Here is a 22,069-nt window from a genome sequence, read left to right as displayed (position 1 = left end):
AGTTTTAAAATACTTTTCTTAAATGCCTAAATTTGTTTTTATTGGACGCTTATTGTACTCTCAGGTAAATAATAACAAAAGCAATGATATATTCTTTGATAACAAAGTGTTACGGGATCTTAGATATGAACGACAAGGATACCTCAAACTTGCCTTTTCCCTCAATATCATGATTCCTTGAAGCTGAAGGATGGTAAGCTGGTGGCATGTCGGGTTTGCTCCCAAGCAGCGTAGACAATGAAGGTGGGTGCAGAATTCTTTGATAAGTAGCAGCAGACGACAGGAAAAGTTTATCATCTTCCTCATCAATTTCTTTATCACTGCCTTGGGGGATAAAGTCAATTCTCCAGCTTGAAGTGAAAGCTCCTCCTCTCTAATAATATACAAAACACGCCTCACAATGTTCCCAACAGCAAGTTCTGCAATTCCACCATGCCAAAACGTAGTCATTATAATCACATAACAAATTCATAGCTCTCATGTACTTGAACAAGACTTAGGGCCATCTTGGGACGTGCGGAACGTCCTGTCATTACTAGTCATACATTGTGTATGCAGATTTACATATGATGTTTGATTATGATCTTGAAAGTTAAAAACTTGTGATGATGATACTCTAAAAGCTAATCTGACATGTGCTTATGTAATATATTTAATTTCAATTAAAAGGGTAATGTTTTTGCTATAGCTATATCAGGTGTGTTATGTTACTATATTATAAATCAGAACCGCACATTGGGACATGTATCCACCTATTCTATGGCCATGGTTCAATCTGACAACATAATATGCCAGACTATTCGACAAGAGAATATTTTGACAGATTACAAATATCCGCAACCTAGGTTTTCAGTATGAGTTGCAAATTTTTCAGCCAAAGTAGATAACAAGACAGACACCTTGGCAATTGTAAGTTTGGTAACATTTACTACTATAACAATTACACGAACAGTTTCTGTTCTAATCACATCCCAAACGTTATCAGTTCCTCGGGTATTTTCTTAACTTAATTAATTAAAAATAGAAATTGTAATTTAATCAATTTTCCTAAGTAAAACTTCTAATTCTAAAAGAACATACCAACAGGATTTGCATCAATAAGCCGCCGGCCAACACCTCTGACGGCGTCAATAAGAACGGCGGCATGGTTTGTGGATGATGTCATCTTCTGTTGCGATATTAACGTCCGAAGCAACTCCGCCGTCATCCGAGCAGTCTCCCTCGAACCCTCCACCTTCCTGCCACCACATTAAACAACTCTAACCAAACAAAAAACACATAACACAATACAGAGCCGGCACATGCATGTATAGAAAGATACACGTAGCAGAAACAGTTCAAAACGCACCGTTTGCTGAGCTTGGTGGCAAAGTCATTGATGAGACCTTGGACGTCGGCCATAATTAACCTGAACCCAAAGGATGTTTTGAGAAACGGACTTTGAAAGAAAGAGGATGAGATCGTTTCAGTCACCTGAAGAGGCTTCTTCTCGTACGGACTGTGATAACGAACTCAAAATCTTGTGAGGGTTTATGGAGAGAAGAATAATATATGAAGTTAATTTGATTGGGAAAGATTGAGTGAGATATAACCACTTCATTCCAATTTTAATTGGGAAAGATTGAGATGAGATATTATTAAGTTATTAACCACTTCATTCCTATTTTGGTTGGGAAAGAGTGAAATTATGCCATTATTATGAGTTTGTAAAACACAATTTTTTTATAATTATTTTGTATTTTACGCACAAACATTGAAACGCTTTAAACACTTGAATTACAAACCCCTTGCAATTAGAGTTGGCTTTAGTGGTGTGAGAGAGGATTAGTGGAAAGCAGATATTGGTCTTCAGAATTCGATTTGCCTTGCCAAGAACAAAGGTAAAGAATTCAAGCCAAATCTGTTTTGCGCAGACTATTGCAGAAAATTGAACAGTTGAAATCACTAATCTTGCTCCCAAATTGTATAGGAACTAATTAAACTCAGCACCACAACTGTTATGTAGTGAACCGCACCACAGACAATCAATCTAATTTCAGCTCAGTTCACAATTTGTTGATATACCAACTCTTTTGTGTTATGCCACCTCCTGGGTGCAGAATGACGAATAATACAAAGCGTGCACCAAAATAGAGCATAAAAATCCATACAAGAAACTGGTATTCTATATGTGAAAACAGACTGGCAGAATTAATCAAGAGATGCGCCAACATTTGTCAACAATACTAGAAACAACAATGATCTGAAAACTAAAATTGATTGAAGAAAAACAAAGGGATTACATTCAAACATAAAGCTTTCAAAAGAAAATCCATGACAAAATTGTAAACTAAATATCATGATATTTCCTAAGATGCACTCTCCTTCTTCAGTTTTGCAAGCTCGGTTCTCACCAGCCCAGCTCTCTGCAAATAAGGAAAACCGATTAGCTCCGGAGGGTTCAACATGACAAAGACAAAGAAACTAATAGCAAACATCCATCCATAAGACTCATACGAAACAGTGGCTAATAAAGGAAATATAGGACACTTTTGCATAAAGGAACTCATAGTTAAAACATAAGTATTTGTTTATGGCATAACCAACCTTAATCTTAGCGAGCATGAGCTTGAATCGATCAAAGTCATTAAGAGCCGCCCTTCTCTTCTGAACAATCAGCTTCCTACCCCAAGAGCTATTCTCCCACTTCTTCTTCACATCTACCAACATATATACAATTATCGAATAGGAAAGTATGACATGAAAACAAGACCATCAATGTTTAAGAGTTATTGAGCTTACCAGCAGCCTCCATGGCAGCAAGCAGTTCCTTCTTCTTGGGGACCCTTTTGATGTCAATTTTGATGTCAGTTAGGGAAAGTCTCTTGAAATTCATTTGGGATCTCACCATATCAGGGGCATCAACAAGAGCCTACAGAGGACAATTAACAATAGAAGAAACATTATAAATATGTTGAAGGAGATGTGAAGCATGTTAACCGAACATACAACTAGGGATGGGCAGAGGTCGGGTTGGAACAGATTGAAGCCCAATACAATACCAACCCAAAATTCTGCAGTCGTGATTTACCAGACCAACACCAACCAAATCATTAATAAACTAGACAAACCCAATCGATTTAGGTTGGATTGGAAATCATGTTAACATTTGGACTTAAATGAAAAGTTCATATCTCCAAATTTCCCCACTTACAAACCAAGAAAAGCCCTAGTAAAGAGGGTTATGTGCTGCTAAAAGATTTAACCCTTCTAATCAATGCAAAAGAAATTCTGACAAGAATAACCACTTCCCAGCAAATAGAGAACCAAGAAAAGCCCCTGGTAGTCATATTATACTTCTAATGAGCAAAATAGTTATTACCAGCTTCGGAAAACCAAAAGAAATCGCAGGATACATCAGAGAAGTGGGCATATACAACACAAGGAAGAAAAACAAACTCTCAAGTATTCATATTTCACACTAAACCCCTTTATTTAATATCAAATCAAGCTTTCAGTTGAATTGCAACATTCACATAATCAAATACAAGAAAACCATTAATGTTTAAGGAATCGTTTAGTTTGATGTAAATCTATCCGCTGGTAGGAGTTTCAAAAATACAAAATACAAAAAAATAACCCAGCTCATGAAGAAAAAATCTCAGCTTGGTAGCTCAGAAAATACTAGCCAACGTGCTAAGTTAACAGTAAAGCATGAATCCCAAAATTTATTTCCTACAATTCCCTCAGTTGCCAAACAGAACGCAATACAAAATTAACAAAAATTGAAAACTTGATAAGAGAAAAAAGGAAAGAGAAGGTACTCGGTTCTGGTCAAGGACGTCGACAATGACGACGAGTTTCCCATAGTCCTCGCCGTAGTTAACGAGAGCCACCCTCCCGATCTCGACGTATCTCTTGAAAGGCTATCCAAACAAAAACAAGAAGAAACAAAGCAGAATGAGATTAAAGAAGAACGGCACGAGATCGTACAAACAAAGCGAGTTAACAGAAGGCAAACGACTTCGTATGGACGAGGGAGGAGGACTAGAGAGAGCTCACCATTTTTTGTTCTGGTCAAGTGTGCCACTGTGAGAACTTTGAGCAAGGAGGGAGGCGGAGCGTAGAAAAGCAAATGAAGCAAAGGTTGGGGATTTAGGGTTTTTGTTACGGTAAATTAGAAATTATTTAGAGCAATTATTCTCGAAGTCCTTCAACTTGATTATATTCGCACATTTAGTCCTTTATTTCTATCAATTTTATCGTAACTAGGGATACATTAGGAATTTTATTTCAAGTATTTAATAATTACTATTTTGAAGGACTATATAGAAACTTTTGAGTACAAACTATAGTCTAAACTAAGAGGAGAGGGATTCCTCATACACTACTATGATACCATGAGAATTTGAACATGAGATTACAAGTCTGCAAATCAAAGTCCTTTTCTTCTGAGCTAGACCGGTTAATAAGGACTATATAAACTAAATGATAAGTCTAAGGACTAAAATGTAACTTTTTAATAAGTTAAAGTACCATTGCTTCAAATTAGTCTTTAATTTCTAAAACGCGAGATAAAATCCATAATTTCCTTTAACATTAAAAATCGGAAGAAAAAAAATAACCGAAAAGAACATACAAATATGGCCGAATTGAATAAACTAACAATTGAGTTCTTCTTTTGGCCTTTTCTGAAACTAATTAAAATATTTCCATTCTAATTCAAAATAAATTATAAGTGCACAAAATAATTCAAAATAATTAATTACTATTTATTAAGTAATTTATAAAAATAATTAAAATATTTCAATACTAAGTATTCACTAAACAAATAATTACTAAAAGCTAATTACTAATTATATTAATTAAATAACCCTAAATGGTTAAAACCTTCGGTTCGAGCTGTAATGTTGTTTCTTGGAATACAAGCCTGACGTTCTTGGGACGGCTCTGCTTGTACAGTTCGTGTGCACTAAGCTTATGTCTTCTATTGACACCTGCTTTTTCAAAATTAGTTTGTTTAGTTTAATATTTGTAATTAAGTAATATATTAGCCTTATTTTAATTATATTAATTATTCTTTATTTAATGAATTATTATTATTTTATTATTTTAATTAATTTCATAAATTAGTTCATAAATACGAATTAATTATATTTACTTATTAAAGATAATTTTGTGGACCTTAAATTTATTTTCAATTTATGAATATATTTTAAAAATAGTTTCAATTTTTCAAAAATTATTTTAGTATTCCAAAAATGAATTTGAGCCACCAAACCCTAAAATCCAAGTATCAAACCTTTCTCAAGCCTCCAAACCTTACAAATATATCCTCGCGGCTAAACTCTTTAAATAGAATATTTAACAAGTATAGATGATCAGCTCACAAGTGTCAAATCAGTCCATCTAACACTTTAATCATTTGTCAAAATTAAAGCACAAATACTTCATTCGTGCTCTAAATACCTGCTACAAAGCAACACATTTGTGCTCTATAATCAATGGAAACTGCTATAGAAGAGACTGATCACTTTAAAATGGCTACACCGTGGCCATCTACATAGAGCCCAGTTATCTGTGCTGTTTGAAACAAAGAGCACAAATAAAATTTGTGCTTTTCATGCCAAGCTTTGTGGCTTCTTTTCTTTTCAATTGGCAGGTTCGGGTTGGATCATGGGCTTGTAGGAGCCTCTAGTTCAGTAAAATTTTAAAATCAAATTCTACCCAGCCAAGATTGGTATGGTGTTTTTCCTGTCATTCTTTCCTCGAATATTTCATAAGATATTTACTTTAATGTTATAATGAACATGAATCTAAAGCTGACTTTACATCATTGATCCAGCCCTTTAAATCAAGAAAATGAATCTAAGTCTGAAAAACAATGCTGTCATTTACATAATTGATACAGCCCTTTAAATGATCAAAAGCTGAACATTTGTCATGGTTGCTCATTGACATGTAAGATATATGTGCACATAAATTCATGCAGAGCATGCCTTGTACTTCTCACAAAAGTGGTATGAAAGCTATCAGATCTGAAACTTTCTAATGATCTAATGGCTATTACTTCTGGTCCATTATTGCAGATCTATTTGCAAGATACGGCAGCTTCTGCATTAACGTTGAAATAAGGGGATGCATTTATTACAACTTGCTAGCAAGGTGAAGGTAGTAACACATGAATTTCGTATTAGATGTTTCTGCTTTTCATGCCACGAAATGATATCATTTCAACTTTTGATTGTTCATTAAGATGTTAGCAAATACATGTCACGCTTAAGCTTCTAATTAACGTTTAGGAAAATCATGGTTAAGCTTCTAATTCAGGACTATGGTTTTAGAAAAATCATGGTTAGGCTTCACATTCTCGAGGTTTCGTGGTTCTGTGTGTGTTGAGGTTACTGGTTATACTCTCTGTATTGGAGAAATAATTAGCCACCCCACCCGCATAGAGCTGAAAAGTTTCAATAATAAAAATGATGCCTATTGCCTACTAGCTTTGGCAAGGGTGAAAATAGCGTCCATCAAAGAAATATTATCACAAAAGCGCTTTAGATAATCCAGAATCATACCATCTTGTTTAGGAAAAGAAATCAAAAACACCAAACAAACAGCTTGTACATAGGAGGTCGCAAGATAGAGCAATATTAGAACTCAATATAATTTCAGGTGAAGCAAATTCAACATAGACGAGGGTACAACAATTTTTCATATTCTATGTTTTCACCTTTTTGTATAATTGACAAACCACTGGTTGATTGACTATCATACATAGTTTAGAAGGTGCAGAAGAATTATACATGGTTTCGAAGGTGGAGAAGAATCATACATAGTTTAGAAGGTGCAGTAGAATCATACATAGTTTAGAAGGTTCAGAAGTATAGGTGGTCATCGGAAGGGTTCAATTGGTGCATGTTCTTCAAGGAAAGCTGCCGCCTCAAAGCACTCAGCAGTTTCCAGTGCTGATGCCCCTGCATCGGCTTTGTAGAGCAGCCCGAGATTGTACCAAGCAGAAGGATTTCCTCTGTCAACTCGTAGTGCATCCATGAGAAAGCTTCTGACTACTGGCAATGATTGCCCACCAAACTGTCTGAGAATACAGGCAGTGGATATCAAGCTTGGGACATGAGTGGGTTCAACATCTAATGCCTTCCTGAATGATTCTAAAGCTTCTTGGTGGAGACCCTTAGCTTCATAGAGTAAACCTAGCAAAATAACCAAGTTTTAAATCCCATAACAAGAGGTCCTTACCTAGTTTTGAACAAATTTTTGGTCTTTCAACATCTAATGTACTACGGTTTCCTTTCAATGTGGGGAGGATCAGAAAAATGGCAAAAAGTTTTTATTCAAACTGACTTCAAGATAAATGACTTTGAAAACTTGAATGCAAGGCTTTTTAGGATCAAGATCAAAATACAAGTTCATTATTTGAAGCAACTGTTTTGTATAAGTACTGAAAGAAGCAGTTGCCACTCAATTACTGGAAGCCAGAAGTGAAGGCTGATGAAAGAGAGATAGCACTGCAAATTTGAATAATTTGGTCCGAAAGTTACACCCTATGGCGATTTCACTTTGTACTTTAAAATTATATTTCAAGAACTGAGATTCTCTGCTACCAGAGACAATGAGTATCAGGAAGTAATAAAGGCATCAATATAAGCATCCAAGATGGAAAGAGTACCAGTATTACATAAATATATTAGTAGCAATATACCTGTAGAATGCCATCTAGAAGCAGAATGAGGATTGATAGCCTGGGATTTTGAAAGACAGACCTCAGCATCACGCCATTGTGACAAGCTTGTGTATAAATTGGCTAAATCATGCCACGTCTCCATTTCCAAGCTTCTATTAATCTTGCTCCTACTCTGTACCATGTAAAAATAAAAATGTAAATATTCAACAATTTGTTACCTCGGAACAGTCTTCTGTAAACATTAATTGGGTACTGACTCAAAGCTAAGCTCTAAACCCCTCTCCTCCACTTCAATGTTTATTTTTAATAGCATATTTTATGCATCTCAAATAAGAAATAATGCGTAAGATATTGTGAAACCCAAATTTTATAGTAAACCTAACCATGAATTTTATAGTCAGCTAAAGTACTGGAAGAATGCAGATTTTGGCTAACAGTAATAAAAGATTTGCCAGCAAAGCAGATTTTCAAAGATATCAAACATGCAGGGGTTCAAAATAAATGTATCACCATTAATTACTATTACCTTTAGAAGCCTCTTTTCAGCACCTAAGTTCTTAGTCCGAACTTGAAGAACAGCCAGAAGATGGGTATATGTTTCTATGGCATTCTTCAGCTGGCCTTGTGCAATATGGAGTTTTGCTTTAGTTCGCAGAAGTTCTCCTTGATCCCACTTCCCTGTCTGATCTAGAGCAGCATTGATTACAGTCTCAGCATCAATGAACCGTTTTTGAGCTGACAATATTCGTGCCAAAAGAGTATATGCTTTTGTACTGGACCCAGCTTCAAGCTTTAATAGCTGCTTTGCATAATAAAGTGCAAAATCTAACTTCCTTTGGTCAGCGTGTTCTAGACAAAGATGAAATACAACATATGGACTCCTTTCTCTCATAATTTTCTCAGCAGTTTGTAGTGCTTGTAACGCTTCAGACTGCTTCAAAATCCTTTCAGAATCAGAAGCGACTGATCTGGATTTAACCGACAGGGAAACACCCAGTAAGCAATTTGCAATACTTAACATTTGACTACATTTTCCATCCAACCGTCCAAGTGCTTTGTATGCATATTTGGTCCCATCATCAATGCAAACCAAATTCTCACTGCAAATCTTAGAAGCCAGTAATAATTCCAGAATGCAGTCCGTGTTCTCTCGATTATTTAAAACATTCCTTAAAAGATTCAAAGCAACCAAGTCATCACCTTCCCCATAGTAACAGAGTGCTAGGGTGCAATATCTTTCTTGTCTTCCCATAATTCCAGGAATCAATTCTTCAATCTGATGGGCTAGGGCCCTTATTTTCCCTGAAATGGACAAGGCAAAAGAAAGATGATCAAGGATTGATGGGTCCCATTCAATCCTTCCAGCAACAAATTTCCTTAGAAGAATCAACAACAGCAGAACAGCCTCTTCTATATTGTTTCTTGGCACAAAGGAGCTTTCCATCTGTGAACGTAGATTTGGAGGGTTTGCATCACAACCACTGTACAGAAGAAAAACTGCAAATTCTTTTTCTATCTTTGAAGTAACTTCAATGTCAAGATTCCAATGATAGAGGAGAGCCTGCCGGTATGATAAGATAGCCTCCTGGGGAGCCCCAGCAAGTATCCACAACTCTGAAAGTAACTCAACCGCTTTGCCTACAGTCTCTTGCAATTTACAGTCAGAAGCAAAGTTTTCAGGCAAGCCTTCTGGTAATGCAGATTCCACAGTATCCAAAATAAGTTTGCATGATTGAGCAGCTTCTGCAAAATGGGTCAGCAAGTAAAATTAGCCCTGCAGAAATTATTATGAAAATGTACTTTCTCAATAATCTTCAAAGTTCTTAAACTTGTATGTATAAAGCTCAGCAGAAGCAACCAAATTATGCAAGTTAATGTATCAAAACACAAGTAAGAATTTCAGTTTTGGTTCGAAATCTAATTGTGTGATTGACTATAGTTATATCCTTTATAAACTACCTATAATTCTAGAAGCAAAAAGATGTTCCCTGGTTCATTCAAAGCTCATGAGATGAATACATCCCAGACAAGACGGGAGAAAGTCACAAAAGTATGAATATATATAAGACAGCCAGGAATTGGAAACTGAACAGGAGATGGAAGGAATACCTCCAAACCGTCCAAGACCCTGTAATGACTTTGCTTTAAGAAAAATAGCTTCAAGGAGTAAACTAACAGCATGCATAGACATAGGTGGGACAGCATCACTTTGAGAACGACGTCTGTTGGGCTCGCATCTTCTAGAAATGGAGACTTTCATCTTGGGAATCACAGCAGCAATGTCTATTCCTTCAAATACATGAAGAGCAGCTTCTGTGTTACCTTTTTGATACTCAAGCCTTCCTAATAGAGCTCTTGCTTCCTATAAAATATACAAATCTCTCAGCTTTAATAATTATCTGAATATGGAAGATTCAAGCAAACCACAGTAGCATATAACTGTAACAATGCAGATGATCAGATATGAAGTAATTTTGGGTAATCCTAAGAATCTCCTATTATAGAAAAGTGTTAGAGACTCCTATCAAGAGAAAAATTGGCCTAATTATTTAACCTTGATCAGTGTCACTGTGGAGTGCCCCATGATAATAATCATCCAAAACTAGTGATTTTTTGAAATCAGTGAAAGTCAATAAGTCACTGCTTCAAAAAGTCCTACCATTCAAGGTCCTGGTTCTCAGAAGAGAAAAAAGGAAATTACAAAATAACTAGTAAACCACTGCATCACTAAAGCCATTGATTTATCACAAACATCAACCATGCCTTCACAATTGATGTCATCTGTGTAATCCCTTCAAAAACATTTCATCACAGGTGGAGCTTGCAGTGCATATTCATGGACTATAACAAATCTATCATACCGTCTTTGGAATTTTTTTAAGCAAACTTCCAATTTCATCTAAATGTCAAGCAATGGCACTCAGGATTTTGTCAAAATTGGAATTATGTACTTGAATTATTTACTGTATTTCCGGATATCTAATTTCGCTGAAGATGATTCTAAATAAGGAACTCATTTGAGTTATATAGTATATAGTAAAACAGCTAATAACCGTAAATTAACCATTAGAAGGATAAACTCAAAGAAACAGTCCCACAATATGAATTGCTACCCGCTCCGAGCATGTGATGAAGATATTCAGATTCTTTCAAGACTTAAAGTTGTTCAACTTATTCAATAATGGTTTACATACAAGGGAGTAAAACAAAAGCCAACAAGAAAGTAAGAGCTATGCAAAACTTATTTGCAACCAACCTCATAGTTGAGATAACCACTCTCACGCAAAGAAGACTCAGCTTCTTCAATATTGCTATTATCCACCTTTGTTTCAATCTCACCTGCTCGACCGGAGTAGCCACCACTAGCTGAATAGTCCCGAGTTGCCAGGGAGTCAGATGAATGAGCAATTTCATCTACCCTTAATTGCTCCCCTGAACGCATACACTTGAGCATCTTATGCAACCTCCCTTTAATACTGAATCTTCTCTTATTCATCCACTTTTTAGTTCTCATACCGGATCATTCCAATTGAGCTGTTTCCAAATTAGCACCAACAACAAAAATTGAAAGAAATGAGAAAAGCCGAGCTCTTCAAAGAACATACATGACAGAGCAGCCCTAGTAGGTCATACATTCTTAGATCATGATCAGAAACACAACCATTGACACTATAAATAAACACATGGTTTACTCAAAAATTCTGATTACCAGAAAACAAAATTCCAAGCTTTCCACTCAAATGGAAAATTCACAAAGTATTCTGGAAACCCACTTCATAGACTCCAACAATCACCAATTGCAAACACTAATCACCCCACCAGCTCATTAAAGATGAAAAAACAAAGGAAGATTTAAAATGCAGAAATACTTAAAACCCAGTTTCAATTCAGCACGCCCAACACCACAGTCAGAGAAAACACAATGATTTTGGAACATAAAGTTGAAGTAAGAGAAAACCCCATCAAAGCATAAAAACCGCTGAGATCAAAACACCTTCCAAGAAAGTACCTTTTGGTTGGCAAAAAGCATTGACTGAGCCCACAAGCCATCAACTTCCCCATCCATCTCTCTCCAATTCATCCAAGGAAAGGTCAGTTGGACTTCTCCTGTTACCCAAGAATCCAAAGCAAAAATAACCCTTTTTCCCCCCTTTTTTATTCTTTTTCTCAGGAAAGTCTTGTATATTGCTTTGTATGTGTTGCTTGATGTATTCCTAACAGTTCTGGAGCTCAGAGTTTGTTGCATTAAATTATGAAATCTAACCCCCTGAGTCTTCATTCAAAGGTGTGAACAGAGGGAAGATTTTGGGCACCTGTTAATCACTTCAAAACGTAGAATTACATCCTGCTAATTTAAAATAATAATATAATTCATTATTAAATTAAATTTAAGAAATGCCAGCCTACTCGAAAGGAAATGCCCCCAGGCCCACTTTGAAAATGAACCCCATTCCACTTTATATTTGGTCAACTGCCGGCCCCAGCAGGGTAATTTCCCTCTCTGTCTGTCAAGCATTTTGCCCACTTGCATGTATTGGGTAGCTTCCATTTTTCCCTATGTTTAACCCTTTTAGGTGATTTTCTTCTTCTTTCTTCTTTTTTTTTCATTTTTTTTGGGTTGGGTCAGAGCCTTTAGATGATTGAAACGATGACTCTATTTTTTTTTTTTTGGTAAGAATTTCTTGTACTTTAGATTGAAGTTGTTTTCTATTGTTTTTGTTTTTAACTAATTCAACTTAGGTGATTTTTAAGCAATCCATATGGCCTTATATCTTCCCTCCTCTCTGTCAACCACCCCCTATAGAACCCAACTTTATTCCAAACAATTTTTTGAACTCTCTCACATAATTAATGAAAAAAACTTGTGTAGGTACGAGTGACATGTATTGTTCATTCAAAACATTTATGTTGCACAGACACAGTTATGGGAACACAGAAACAAGACATGGCGATACGAAAAATTTCAAAAAATTAGGACACGGACACGGGTAGAACACGGTAATTAAAATAATAATAAATTTTAATAAAATTATAAAATTATATATTTATATATATTTTTAAAGAAATTTCATACTCAATACTTCAATGTCATAATACCATAAAACAGATTCATACTCGTTTGAGTTAACTTAGCATTAATCATCTTTCTCTAAATAAAATAAATAATGATAAACATATTCATGATTCATCATAAACCAAATTTCACACATTTTTCATATATGATCTATCATCTTCAAAATAAGAAAAACGATTTCCCACTTCATAAAATAAGAATCGAGTTTGCATAAATAAATAAATAAAGAAACAAAGTGAATGAATTACTCACTCAAAAAGATGCTTCTCTCACGAACAAATTGCTATCAATAGAAGTCAACCAAAAATACCAGCTCTGCTATGAAGGAACAAAGAAAAAATTAAAAATATATATTGTTTACATTTTTAGCCCACTTTTTAAAAATATTTTAAATATGTCCACATAGTTTCAATAATTATGTTTTGATCCTAGTTTTTGTTTTATAATTTTCAAAATGGTCCATGTCTTGTCATGACTTCAGTTGACTGTGTCCAAAACGTGTCTTGACTGTTGACCCGTGTCGAAGTCGTGTCTGAGGCATGTTCGCGTGTCTGTGTGTCCGACACCCTAACACTTTAGCCTGATGGAGTGTTCATATTACATAGCAAAACATAATAGGTGTTACACAATTTGAATCATAAATAAAAAAAAAATTAAAACATGTTATGTTATGATTCAATATTCATATTTATCATCAATGGTGAATTCATGCCAATAGGGTCTAGCCTAATGAAAATGAGCCTTGACTTGCAAACTAGAAGTCTTATGTTCAAACTCCCATGACATCATAATTGTGTGTGTGTGTGTGTGTGAGAAAAATCATTATTCCTTGTAATTTAGACTATTTCTTGTACTAAAAAAAAAACCCCCATTATCTTTATAAAAAAAAAATCAATGGATGTATATGTTAGGTTTTTCTTTGTCTCAGCCTCTTATTTGGGGCATTTTGTCGAACATCTTGCAGGCTTTGCCTCCGTTTATGCTCCAAGAAAATAACAAACCAACTAGGCAATTTTATCTGTTGATCCCGAGGGCAAGTGTCTGCACTCTCGTCCCTCAATGGATCTGCCAATTATTGTCATGTGGTAAGGGAAGTCACTACCCAAGTTTTTCTCTAAATTTCTTATGAGTCCCCCAATAGCCACCACTTGCACAATTAGGCTCTCATTTTATGTGAGGAATGTGGAGAAAATGTCATTTCCAAAGCATATTTCATTTCTAAACGACTTATTTACTGTAGTGCCTCTGAAACTATGGTCAAATCTCACTTTACCCCTTAAAAGCTAAAGTGATACAAAGTACCCCCTTGACCAAGGTTTGGTGGTTCACTTTGCCCCCAACCATTACCTCTGTTAAATATTTTGTTAAAAGTATTGACATGGCACAAAAGGGACCCTCCCTTTTGCTGAAAAGGTTTTTTAGGTTTTAGACATAAAAAAAATTTCACTTTTGGAAAAGACAAAAAAACCACTCAACTTTCAAATCAAAGACATGCAAATGTATTGGATTCTTTAGGAAATGTAAAAATAAATAAGGGCATTTTTGTCCATTTTTGCTTCTTTTAAAATTTTTCTCTCTCCTTTTGCTTTTTCCAAAATGTCCCTTGCTGAAATATGTACCACAAAAACTCCATATCTGTAAAATAATAATAAACAATAATTTTTATAATTGAAAATAAAATATTTTTAAAACATATATATATATATATATATATACAGTCCCCTTCTATTGAGGGATCCCTCAAATAATTTTATTTGAGGGATGCCCTTTAAGGGTACCCTACAATTTTTTTTCCAATGATCAAAACCATCTATTTTTTAGGTCTTCATTCATAGATCATCCTTACAAAAAATTAGACAAATCGGAAACCGTTTCGACATCCAATTGTGTCCTACAAAATCAATGAACACGGTGCTTCAAGAAAATACTAAAATTTCAATAACTCAATTGCATGGTCAAAAGATATCGGATTCAAGTGATTTTTTGTAGAGATGATCTTTGAATGTGTATCTACAAAATAGACGGTTTGGATTAGTGAAATACAATCCGAGTGGGCCCTACAAGGGGTGTCCTCAAATAAGCTTATTTGAGGATCCTCAATGGAAGCTCTCTGTATATATATATATATATATATATCTCGCTCCATTCTTCTCAACCCATCGGCCCCTTGCCCCACTCACCCTTCTCCTCACCACCCCTTCCGTTCTGCTCCCTCCTAAAAATTCTCAACACACACACCCCTGTCCTAACACCTCTCTCCCACACACCCTCTCCTTCAATACCCCCAAATCAGAATACCCGTCATCCCCTCCCAAAATTTCTCAGCCTCTACTTTGTTATTTCTCAATTCTCACCATAAAAGCAATGAATATCATTATATTATCGTGTTTTGTAATGAATATCATTATATCCACAAAAGAATGTTCTGCATCATATGAATTTTTTTTTTTCTCACTAGACCCAAAGAGACACACAGAGAGATAGATAGACAAAGGTAGAGAGAGAGAGAGAGAGAGAGAGAGAGAGAGAGAGAGGGTTGGGCTTTGTTGTGGGTGGGCGGTTGTTTGGGTGGGGTGGGGTGGGGGAGTGGTGGTTGTCCCAAGTGGGTTAGTGGGGGAAGGGGTCCAATATAGAGAAAGAAATAGGGAGAGAGAAGTAATTTTCTTTCTCACACGTGGCACTTACATGGCATAGATTTCAGCAAGAGAATAGGTCTCATTCATGCCACCTCATTATTTTTAACATAATTTTTAATATAGTCAACGGTGGGGGACAAATTGAAACACCAAACCTTGGTCAAGATGGCACTTTGGGTCACTTTAACTTTCAAGGGGTAAAATGAGATTTGATTATAGTTTCAGGGGGCACTATAGTAAATAAGTCTTTCTAAAATACTTATAATCTAGAAGGGAAGCATATATGTTGGAAAAGTTCAGAAAACATCTTCCATGGCGTACACTTAATGATCATTATATGATATATAGGGCTCGTTTGCTTCTCCATATAATCACTTTAAATGATTTTAAGTGATTTTGTACAGAAGCACCTCCCAAGTGCTTCTCCATAAAATCACTTAAAACCACTTAAAGTAATTATTTGGAGAAGTGATTCCCCATAGAAATGCTTTTAGGCCTATCTAGAATCACTCCCAAGCAAGCTCATACAAAAATAGATAGGTTTTGTGCTATGGTTTATCCCTACAACATTATAAGAAAAGGGGTAAGACGAAGATCATAAATTAAGTAGGTAAAACTTTTGAATTGTTACTGGAAAATTATGAACAATTATGTAGGGGAAAAAGGGAAACTGAAAATATCAAACTACTCTTCCCATCCACTATTATTCTAATAATACCCCATTTTTCCCAGCTCGTCTAACCCTAATGCACTAATCTCTGCCACCATGGACACATCACTTGAAAGCCCTAAACCCTAGAATGAGCCAGACATGATTAGTTTCTTTTGTTTTTCGTATGTATATCTTCCTACTTGAATTGGCCTCAATGGAGTTTCATTGGAGTGGTTATTGGCCTCATTATGTCTGCCAAACACCCAACCAGATTAGAACGTGACTTCAATATGGTATGCATAAACAAGATATTTATAACATAAAAAAATTATAGCGGGTTGGAAAATTTACCCCGTTTTATTGACACTTGCAAAATAGTTATTCTATAAACCAGTAGGTAGTCGAAACCCAAAAAAGCTCTCTGTGATACCCCCAAGTCCTTTTTCAACTAGGAGAAGATATTGTACACATATTCGACATTATGGTTGTTTTGTACTTTGTTCTATCTTATCAATAATTATTATCGTTTTTTCTCAATAAAAAAAAAAATTGTACACTTGTCTCTTATAAAAATATGTACATTTGAGACAAATTACACTTGAATGAGGGCATAATATAACAATAACAATAATACACAGATTCTAGCTTAGGCAGCTAAATATGACTAAAGCATAAGCCAAGTACTAGTAAGATAAAACATTGGAAGGCAAATTTTCTCTCAGCATAAAGGAAACTTGGACCAAATTTCAATTGGTTTGGTGTCATCTTAAATTCTACTGTGTGCAGCAGACAAATACATATGCAAAAGGTCTCACTCACTCACTCTAGTTTTTTCTTTCTCCTCTAAACACTCAAAATTAATGAAGGAAATCTAGCAGAAATATTATCCTTTTGATCAGTTTTCAAATTTGTATTTCTTTTGGTGATTTTGGTATTAAAATTGAAACGAGAATTCTCGTATGTTCGAACATGGTTACAATTGCACCCTAAAAAATAAAAAAGATCTTACTATGAGTATTGTTGCATAAAGAATCAATTGAGGTTGATAAAAAAAAACTAATAATAATAATCAAATGAGCGATTCAGACTCCCGCTCCAATTTGTAACGCCCGCGCACAGTGCTTTTGTTTCTTCTTATAGCAATTGTTTTGGTCAGCCTGTGCTGAACCGCTGCTTATCTTTTATAGGAATACGGTAAAAGTGCAGTATAATGCCATTAATAACACTGTCTGTTGTAGTGCACCTTTTCCAAATCCACCACCAGCACCGCTGTGAACTCTACCCCCAGCTCCACCATGTACACCACCATGGAATCCACCATGCTTGCCACCACCAGCTCTTCCTCCACCTTGCTTGCCACCACCAGCTCTTCCTCCACCTTGCTTGCCACCACCAGCTCTTCCTCCACCACTACCCCCACCCCCACCCCCCTTGAGAATGCGTCGTCCTTTTCCAAAGCCACCACCAGCTCCACCACCGCTTACCCCGCCACTTTTACCAATGCCACCACCAAGACCACTCCCAACACCACTACCAACGACGCCTCCAAAACCACTACCTTCACCGCCAAATCCCCCTCCCTTCCCAAAAGCTAAGTTCTTTCCCTCCTCGTCATGCCGCACACTCACTATATTCCTTGCAACCACACTCGCTACAAGGATTTGAATGCAAAGCAAAGAAAACAAAAGCCTCCAAGCGCTTCCCATTATCAAAATAAAATATTCTTTTAGATGGCTGAGCTAAAACACAATTTCAATTGGTTTGGTGGTATATTTGGAGAATTTTCTGTATTGCATTCTTCTCTGTAATGAGGTTTATATAGCGTTTACATGTGTAAGAAAAAAGGAAAGTACGAAAGTCCTAATTGTAGAAGGAATTGTTGACGACACAACTAGGAAGTAAATCTTCTAAACCCTAAGCGTAAGGGGAAACTATGGACCAAATTCCATTTCCTATCTAATTATTTCAAAGAAAAATAAAACTAATAATGAAACTTAACATAAAAAAAGATAGAAATTTATAACCATACCAGTTTAGACTCCTACTACTATAAGAGCATATGCAATGGTTAGGATCAATGCAAATTGCATAAAATTGAACTATCAATTGTGTGATTTAGTTCACTGCAATAGATGTAATTGCAAAAGAGGGTGCTATATGATAAATTCTCTATAAACTAATTTTGGGACCCACATGCCAATAAAAGAATAGAAAAATACAGCAATTAATGCATTATATTGTTAAGAGCATCTGCAATGGTTGTCCAATAGTTCAATGTAATAGAAAAATTACATTAATTAATTTTTTTTCATATATATATATATATTATATATATTCAATATTGGTCTTTTTTTAAAGATCTCCTTGAGAATATTTCAATGGTACAATTTTTTAGTGTTATTAAATTTATCCTTTTTATTTTATTTAAGTATGTAAAAAAAACATGTAAGTAAATATAACTATTGATATAAAGCTATTGAACTGTACCATTGTAAGTAAAACTGCAATTCAATTCAATATATGTCAAAATAGTTCAATTTATTGAATTATTTCATTGAACTATTGAACAACCATTGTGGATGCTCTAAAGAAACTCAAAACGATTTAATTTTTTATTATTTATCAAGTGAGATTTTCATTAAAAGGCCAGAAAAGGCATCAGAACACAAACAGAAGTAAGCAACCGAAACAACAAAATACCATCACAAATCAGCTCAATGCTCACCAACCTATGAAAAAAAAAAACACAAAAAAAAACTGGAGGAGAAGGTAAAAACAGGCGCCGCAAAGACAGCCGAGTAATATATATTCAACCTTTCAAATCTTTTACCTTGTCCAAAGATGATCCACTATAATCCTGCGCTAAAAGTTTGTCCAGCCACAGGATAAATTGAACAAAATAACACTCCTTCAAATTCAGAAATAATAATGTACACTGATACATAAGATTACTTCTAAATATTAATTGTTTAACACAAAATTAATGAAAGGCGGTAGTACCAGAAATAGTACATTATCAGGACCGCCACCAACTCCACCACCCTTTCCGAAGCCACCGCCAGCACCACTTCCATTTCTTGAACCCATATGTCCAAATCCACCACCAGCTCCTCCGCCTACAACACCTTTTCCAAAGCCCCCTCCGCCGCCTTTTCCACCAGCATCAGCACTACCGCCTTTTTCGAACCCAACACCAGCTCCTCCTCCAACACCAGCTCCCTTGCCAATGCCTCCTCCTCCTTTTCCAAAGCCCCCGACAGCTCCCCCACCTTTTCCAATTCCTGCACCTACACCCGCAGCTCCTCCTCTGACTCCAGCCCCAATGCCAACACCCTTGCCGAGACCACCGCCTCCTTTGCCAAGGATTTGAATGCAAAACAAATAAAACAAAGCAAGCCTCCTAGCGCTTCCCATTGATTCACAATTTTAGCTTATATGGAGCTGGTAAAGTTGTACCTATACATGCTAACGTCAATCTCTTAATTATCTTAATACCTCTTTGGCAAACCCATTAATTACAATCCGTCTAACACTGGCATCAAAATTACTAGCTAATAATGTTCACAATTCTTCCCACGGCAACTATTATAAATATTATTAATTCAGACAAGCACGGGTTGACCCAAAAAAAATAAATAAACAAAACCAAACGTTGTAGGAGGGTAAATTAGGCGCACACACTCAGAAAATTAAATAATGCGACCAATAAATATTGGTTCACTCACTATGGTAAGTTTGATGACGTAGATATATAGTTAATGAGATTATATTGAAAATAAAAATAACGTGGTTTATTCCTAACAAAGTCTAATACTTTTGAGTTTTAATCTAATTTTTTAATTTATTTATAAATGCGTCTCACATTATCAACATCATAAGGGACTAACTTTTGTTGTTATCTGTTAATGGAGTATAACTTAATAAAAATGTTTTAATTTACTAGACAATGGTCTCATACTCGAAACCCATAATACTTTAGCAATGTGAGAAACTCTCTCGCTATTTAATTTTTCTCTCAGCATCAAGGAAACTTGGACCAAATTTCAATTGATTTGGTGGCATGCATATAAGGGACCAAATTCCAATTGGTTGGTGGCATCTTAAATTCTACTGTGTGCAGGTTTGGCTCACCAGTAAGTGCTGCAGACAAATGCGAATGCAAAGGTGACTCTAGTTTTTTTTAAAAGAAAATGTACACTGATATGTTGTTGCCCCCTACCCCTAGCATAGTACAAGAAGCAGACTAGAGCCATCATCGATCACCCCAGATAGAATTACTTCTAAATATTATTGTTTAACAAAATAAATGAAAGGCAGCAGTAAAAGAAATAGTACAATATCCCTCCTTCATACACATGCACATGTAACACACAGAACGCGAAGTTCAGTGGTGCCCAATACCTCCACCGAAGCCGCCACCACCACCAAATCCTGCACCTCCACCGAATCCACCACTGGAACCTGCTCCTATTCCTCCTCCAACACCACCACCTTTCCAAATCCGCCACCACCCCACCACCACCACCACCCTTCCCAATGCCTCCACCTCCACCAATACCACCACCTTTGCCAATCCCACCACCTACTCCACCACCTTTTCCAAGCCACCACCAGCTCCCCACCGACACCTCCACCTTTTCCTATTCCTCCACCAACACCACCACCAGCTCCTCCTCCAACTCCACCACCCTTTCCAATTCCACCCCCAATGCCACCACCCTTGCCAAAACCACCCCCAGCACCACCGCCTACTCCGCCACCTTTACCAATCCCACCGCCAACACCACCACCTTTACCAAATCCACCACCAGCTCCTCCTCCAACTCCACCACCCTTTCCAATTCCACCCCCAATGCCACCACCCTTGCCAAAACCACCCCAGCACCACCGCCCACTCCGCCACCTTACCAATCCCACCGCCAACACCACCACCTTTACCAAATCCACCACCAGCTCCTCCTCCAACTCCACCACCCTTTCCAATTCCACCCCCAATGCCACCACCCTTGCCAAAACCACCCCAGCACCACCGCCCACTCCGCCACCTTACCAATCCCACCGCCAACACCACCACCTTTACCAAATCCACCACCAGCTCCTCCTCCAACTCCACCACCCTTTCCAATTCCGCCCCAATGCCACCACCCTTGCCAAAACCACCCCCAGCACCACCGCCCACTCCGCCACCTTTACCAATCCCACCGCCAACACCACCACCTTTACCAAATCCACCACCAGCACCACCACCAATCCCATGCCCCCACCTAATCCTCCACCTCCACCACTGCCACCTCCAAAGCCGCCGCCACCTCCAAAGCCGCCGCCACCTCCAGCTCCGCCACCAGCACCAGCACCAAACCCACCGCCAGCACCTCCACCAGCGCCGCCTCCAAAACCACCACCTCCACCTGCTCCACCTCCACCTCCACTGCCAAACCCACCTCCTCCACCAAATCCCCCTCCCTGCCCAACAGCTAAGTTCTTTTCCTCCTCATCATGCTCCACACTCACTACATTCCTTGCAAGCACACTCACTGCAAGGATTTGAATGCAAAACAAAGAAAACAAAGCAAGCCTCCCAGCGCTTCCCATGTTCAAAATATTCTTTTACAAGGCTGCCCTAAATTCTGAGAGCTACAAGAGATGATAGAGGGTTTTTTATACTGGATTCTGGAGCATGCATATGTCCATTTTGCTTTTGCATTAAATCGGTCTCAACAACTAACTGGTCGCTACATTTAATTACAAATGCACCCCACAATTATCAGCTCGGGTACGGTTGTAACTTATACCTGTGGTTTCAGCTGACGAAAACACTAAACAGGAAAATAGTAGCTAGGGCAGATCTAAATGCACCCACTTGCTCCCACATGGCTACTTATGTTTGCTTGACAGGAAGTTCTTCCGTCCTGTCACATTACAAACTGGAAGAAGATATTGATTTCATGACTATGTTACTTTCGGCTAATTAGCAAGATTGGTTTGGACATAACAAAAAGATTAAAAATTGGACATTCACTGGGGAAATT

General features: G+C 37.0%; 3 protein-coding genes and 1 pseudogene across 5 annotated transcripts; all 4 read right to left on the bottom strand.

Moving 5' to 3' along the window:
* Positions 1-109: 109 nt before the first annotated feature.
* LOC148919985 (uncharacterized) lies at positions 110-1,473 on the bottom strand (annotated as a pseudogene). The gene is made up of 3 exons (XR_016123559.1): positions 1,349-1,473; positions 1,081-1,238; positions 110-419 (listed from the first exon to the last, which is right to left on the bottom strand). The product of XR_016123559.1 is annotated as an uncharacterized LOC148919985 (transcript).
* A 657-nt stretch (positions 1,474-2,130) lies between these two features.
* LOC103323899 (large ribosomal subunit protein eL14z-like) lies at positions 2,131-4,162 on the bottom strand. The gene is made up of 5 exons (XM_008225919.3): positions 4,042-4,162; positions 3,804-3,905; positions 2,782-2,911; positions 2,587-2,699; positions 2,131-2,405 (listed from the first exon to the last, which is right to left on the bottom strand). The coding sequence occupies exons 1-5, from the start codon at positions 4,042-4,044 to the stop codon at positions 2,349-2,351; spliced, it is 405 nt and encodes a 134-aa protein (XP_008224141.1). The 5' UTR covers positions 4,045-4,162; the 3' UTR covers positions 2,131-2,348.
* Positions 4,163-6,619: 2,457 nt separating this feature from the next.
* Positions 6,620-11,859, bottom strand: LOC103323897 (protein NPGR2-like). 2 transcript variants are annotated; one of them, XM_008225917.2, is made up of 6 exons: positions 11,688-11,859; positions 10,935-11,212; positions 9,788-10,040; positions 8,205-9,421; positions 7,697-7,850; positions 6,620-7,187 (listed from the first exon to the last, which is right to left on the bottom strand). In XM_008225917.2, the coding sequence occupies exons 2-6, from the start codon at positions 11,190-11,192 to the stop codon at positions 6,871-6,873; spliced, it is 2,199 nt and encodes a 732-aa protein (XP_008224139.2). In that variant the 5' UTR covers positions 11,193-11,212; positions 11,688-11,859; the 3' UTR covers positions 6,620-6,870. The 2 variants fall into 2 exon arrangements, with proteins under 2 accessions (XP_008224139.2, XP_008224140.2); XM_008225918.3 differs by lacking the exon at positions 11,688-11,859 and adding an exon at positions 11,388-11,528.
* Positions 11,860-20,195: 8,336 nt separating this feature from the next.
* LOC107880380 (uncharacterized) lies at positions 20,196-21,776 on the bottom strand. The gene is made up of 2 exons (XM_089047364.1): positions 20,605-21,776; positions 20,196-20,531 (listed from the first exon to the last, which is right to left on the bottom strand). Exon 1 carries the CDS (start codon positions 21,630-21,632, stop codon positions 21,117-21,119), a length of 516 nt encoding a protein of 171 aa, XP_088903490.1. The 5' UTR covers positions 21,633-21,776; the 3' UTR covers positions 20,196-20,531; positions 20,605-21,116.
* Between the last annotated feature and the right edge of the window lie 293 nt (positions 21,777-22,069).

The sequence above is a fragment of the Prunus mume genome, linkage group LG2 (assembly GCF_029339155.1).
Source record: "Prunus mume cultivar Tortuosa linkage group LG2, ASM2933915v1, whole genome shotgun sequence".
Lineage (NCBI taxonomy): Eukaryota > Viridiplantae > Streptophyta > Magnoliopsida > Rosales > Rosaceae > Prunus > Prunus mume.
Note: the sequence above shows the minus strand (reverse complement) of the source record. Positions and strands in the feature narration are given on the sequence as shown.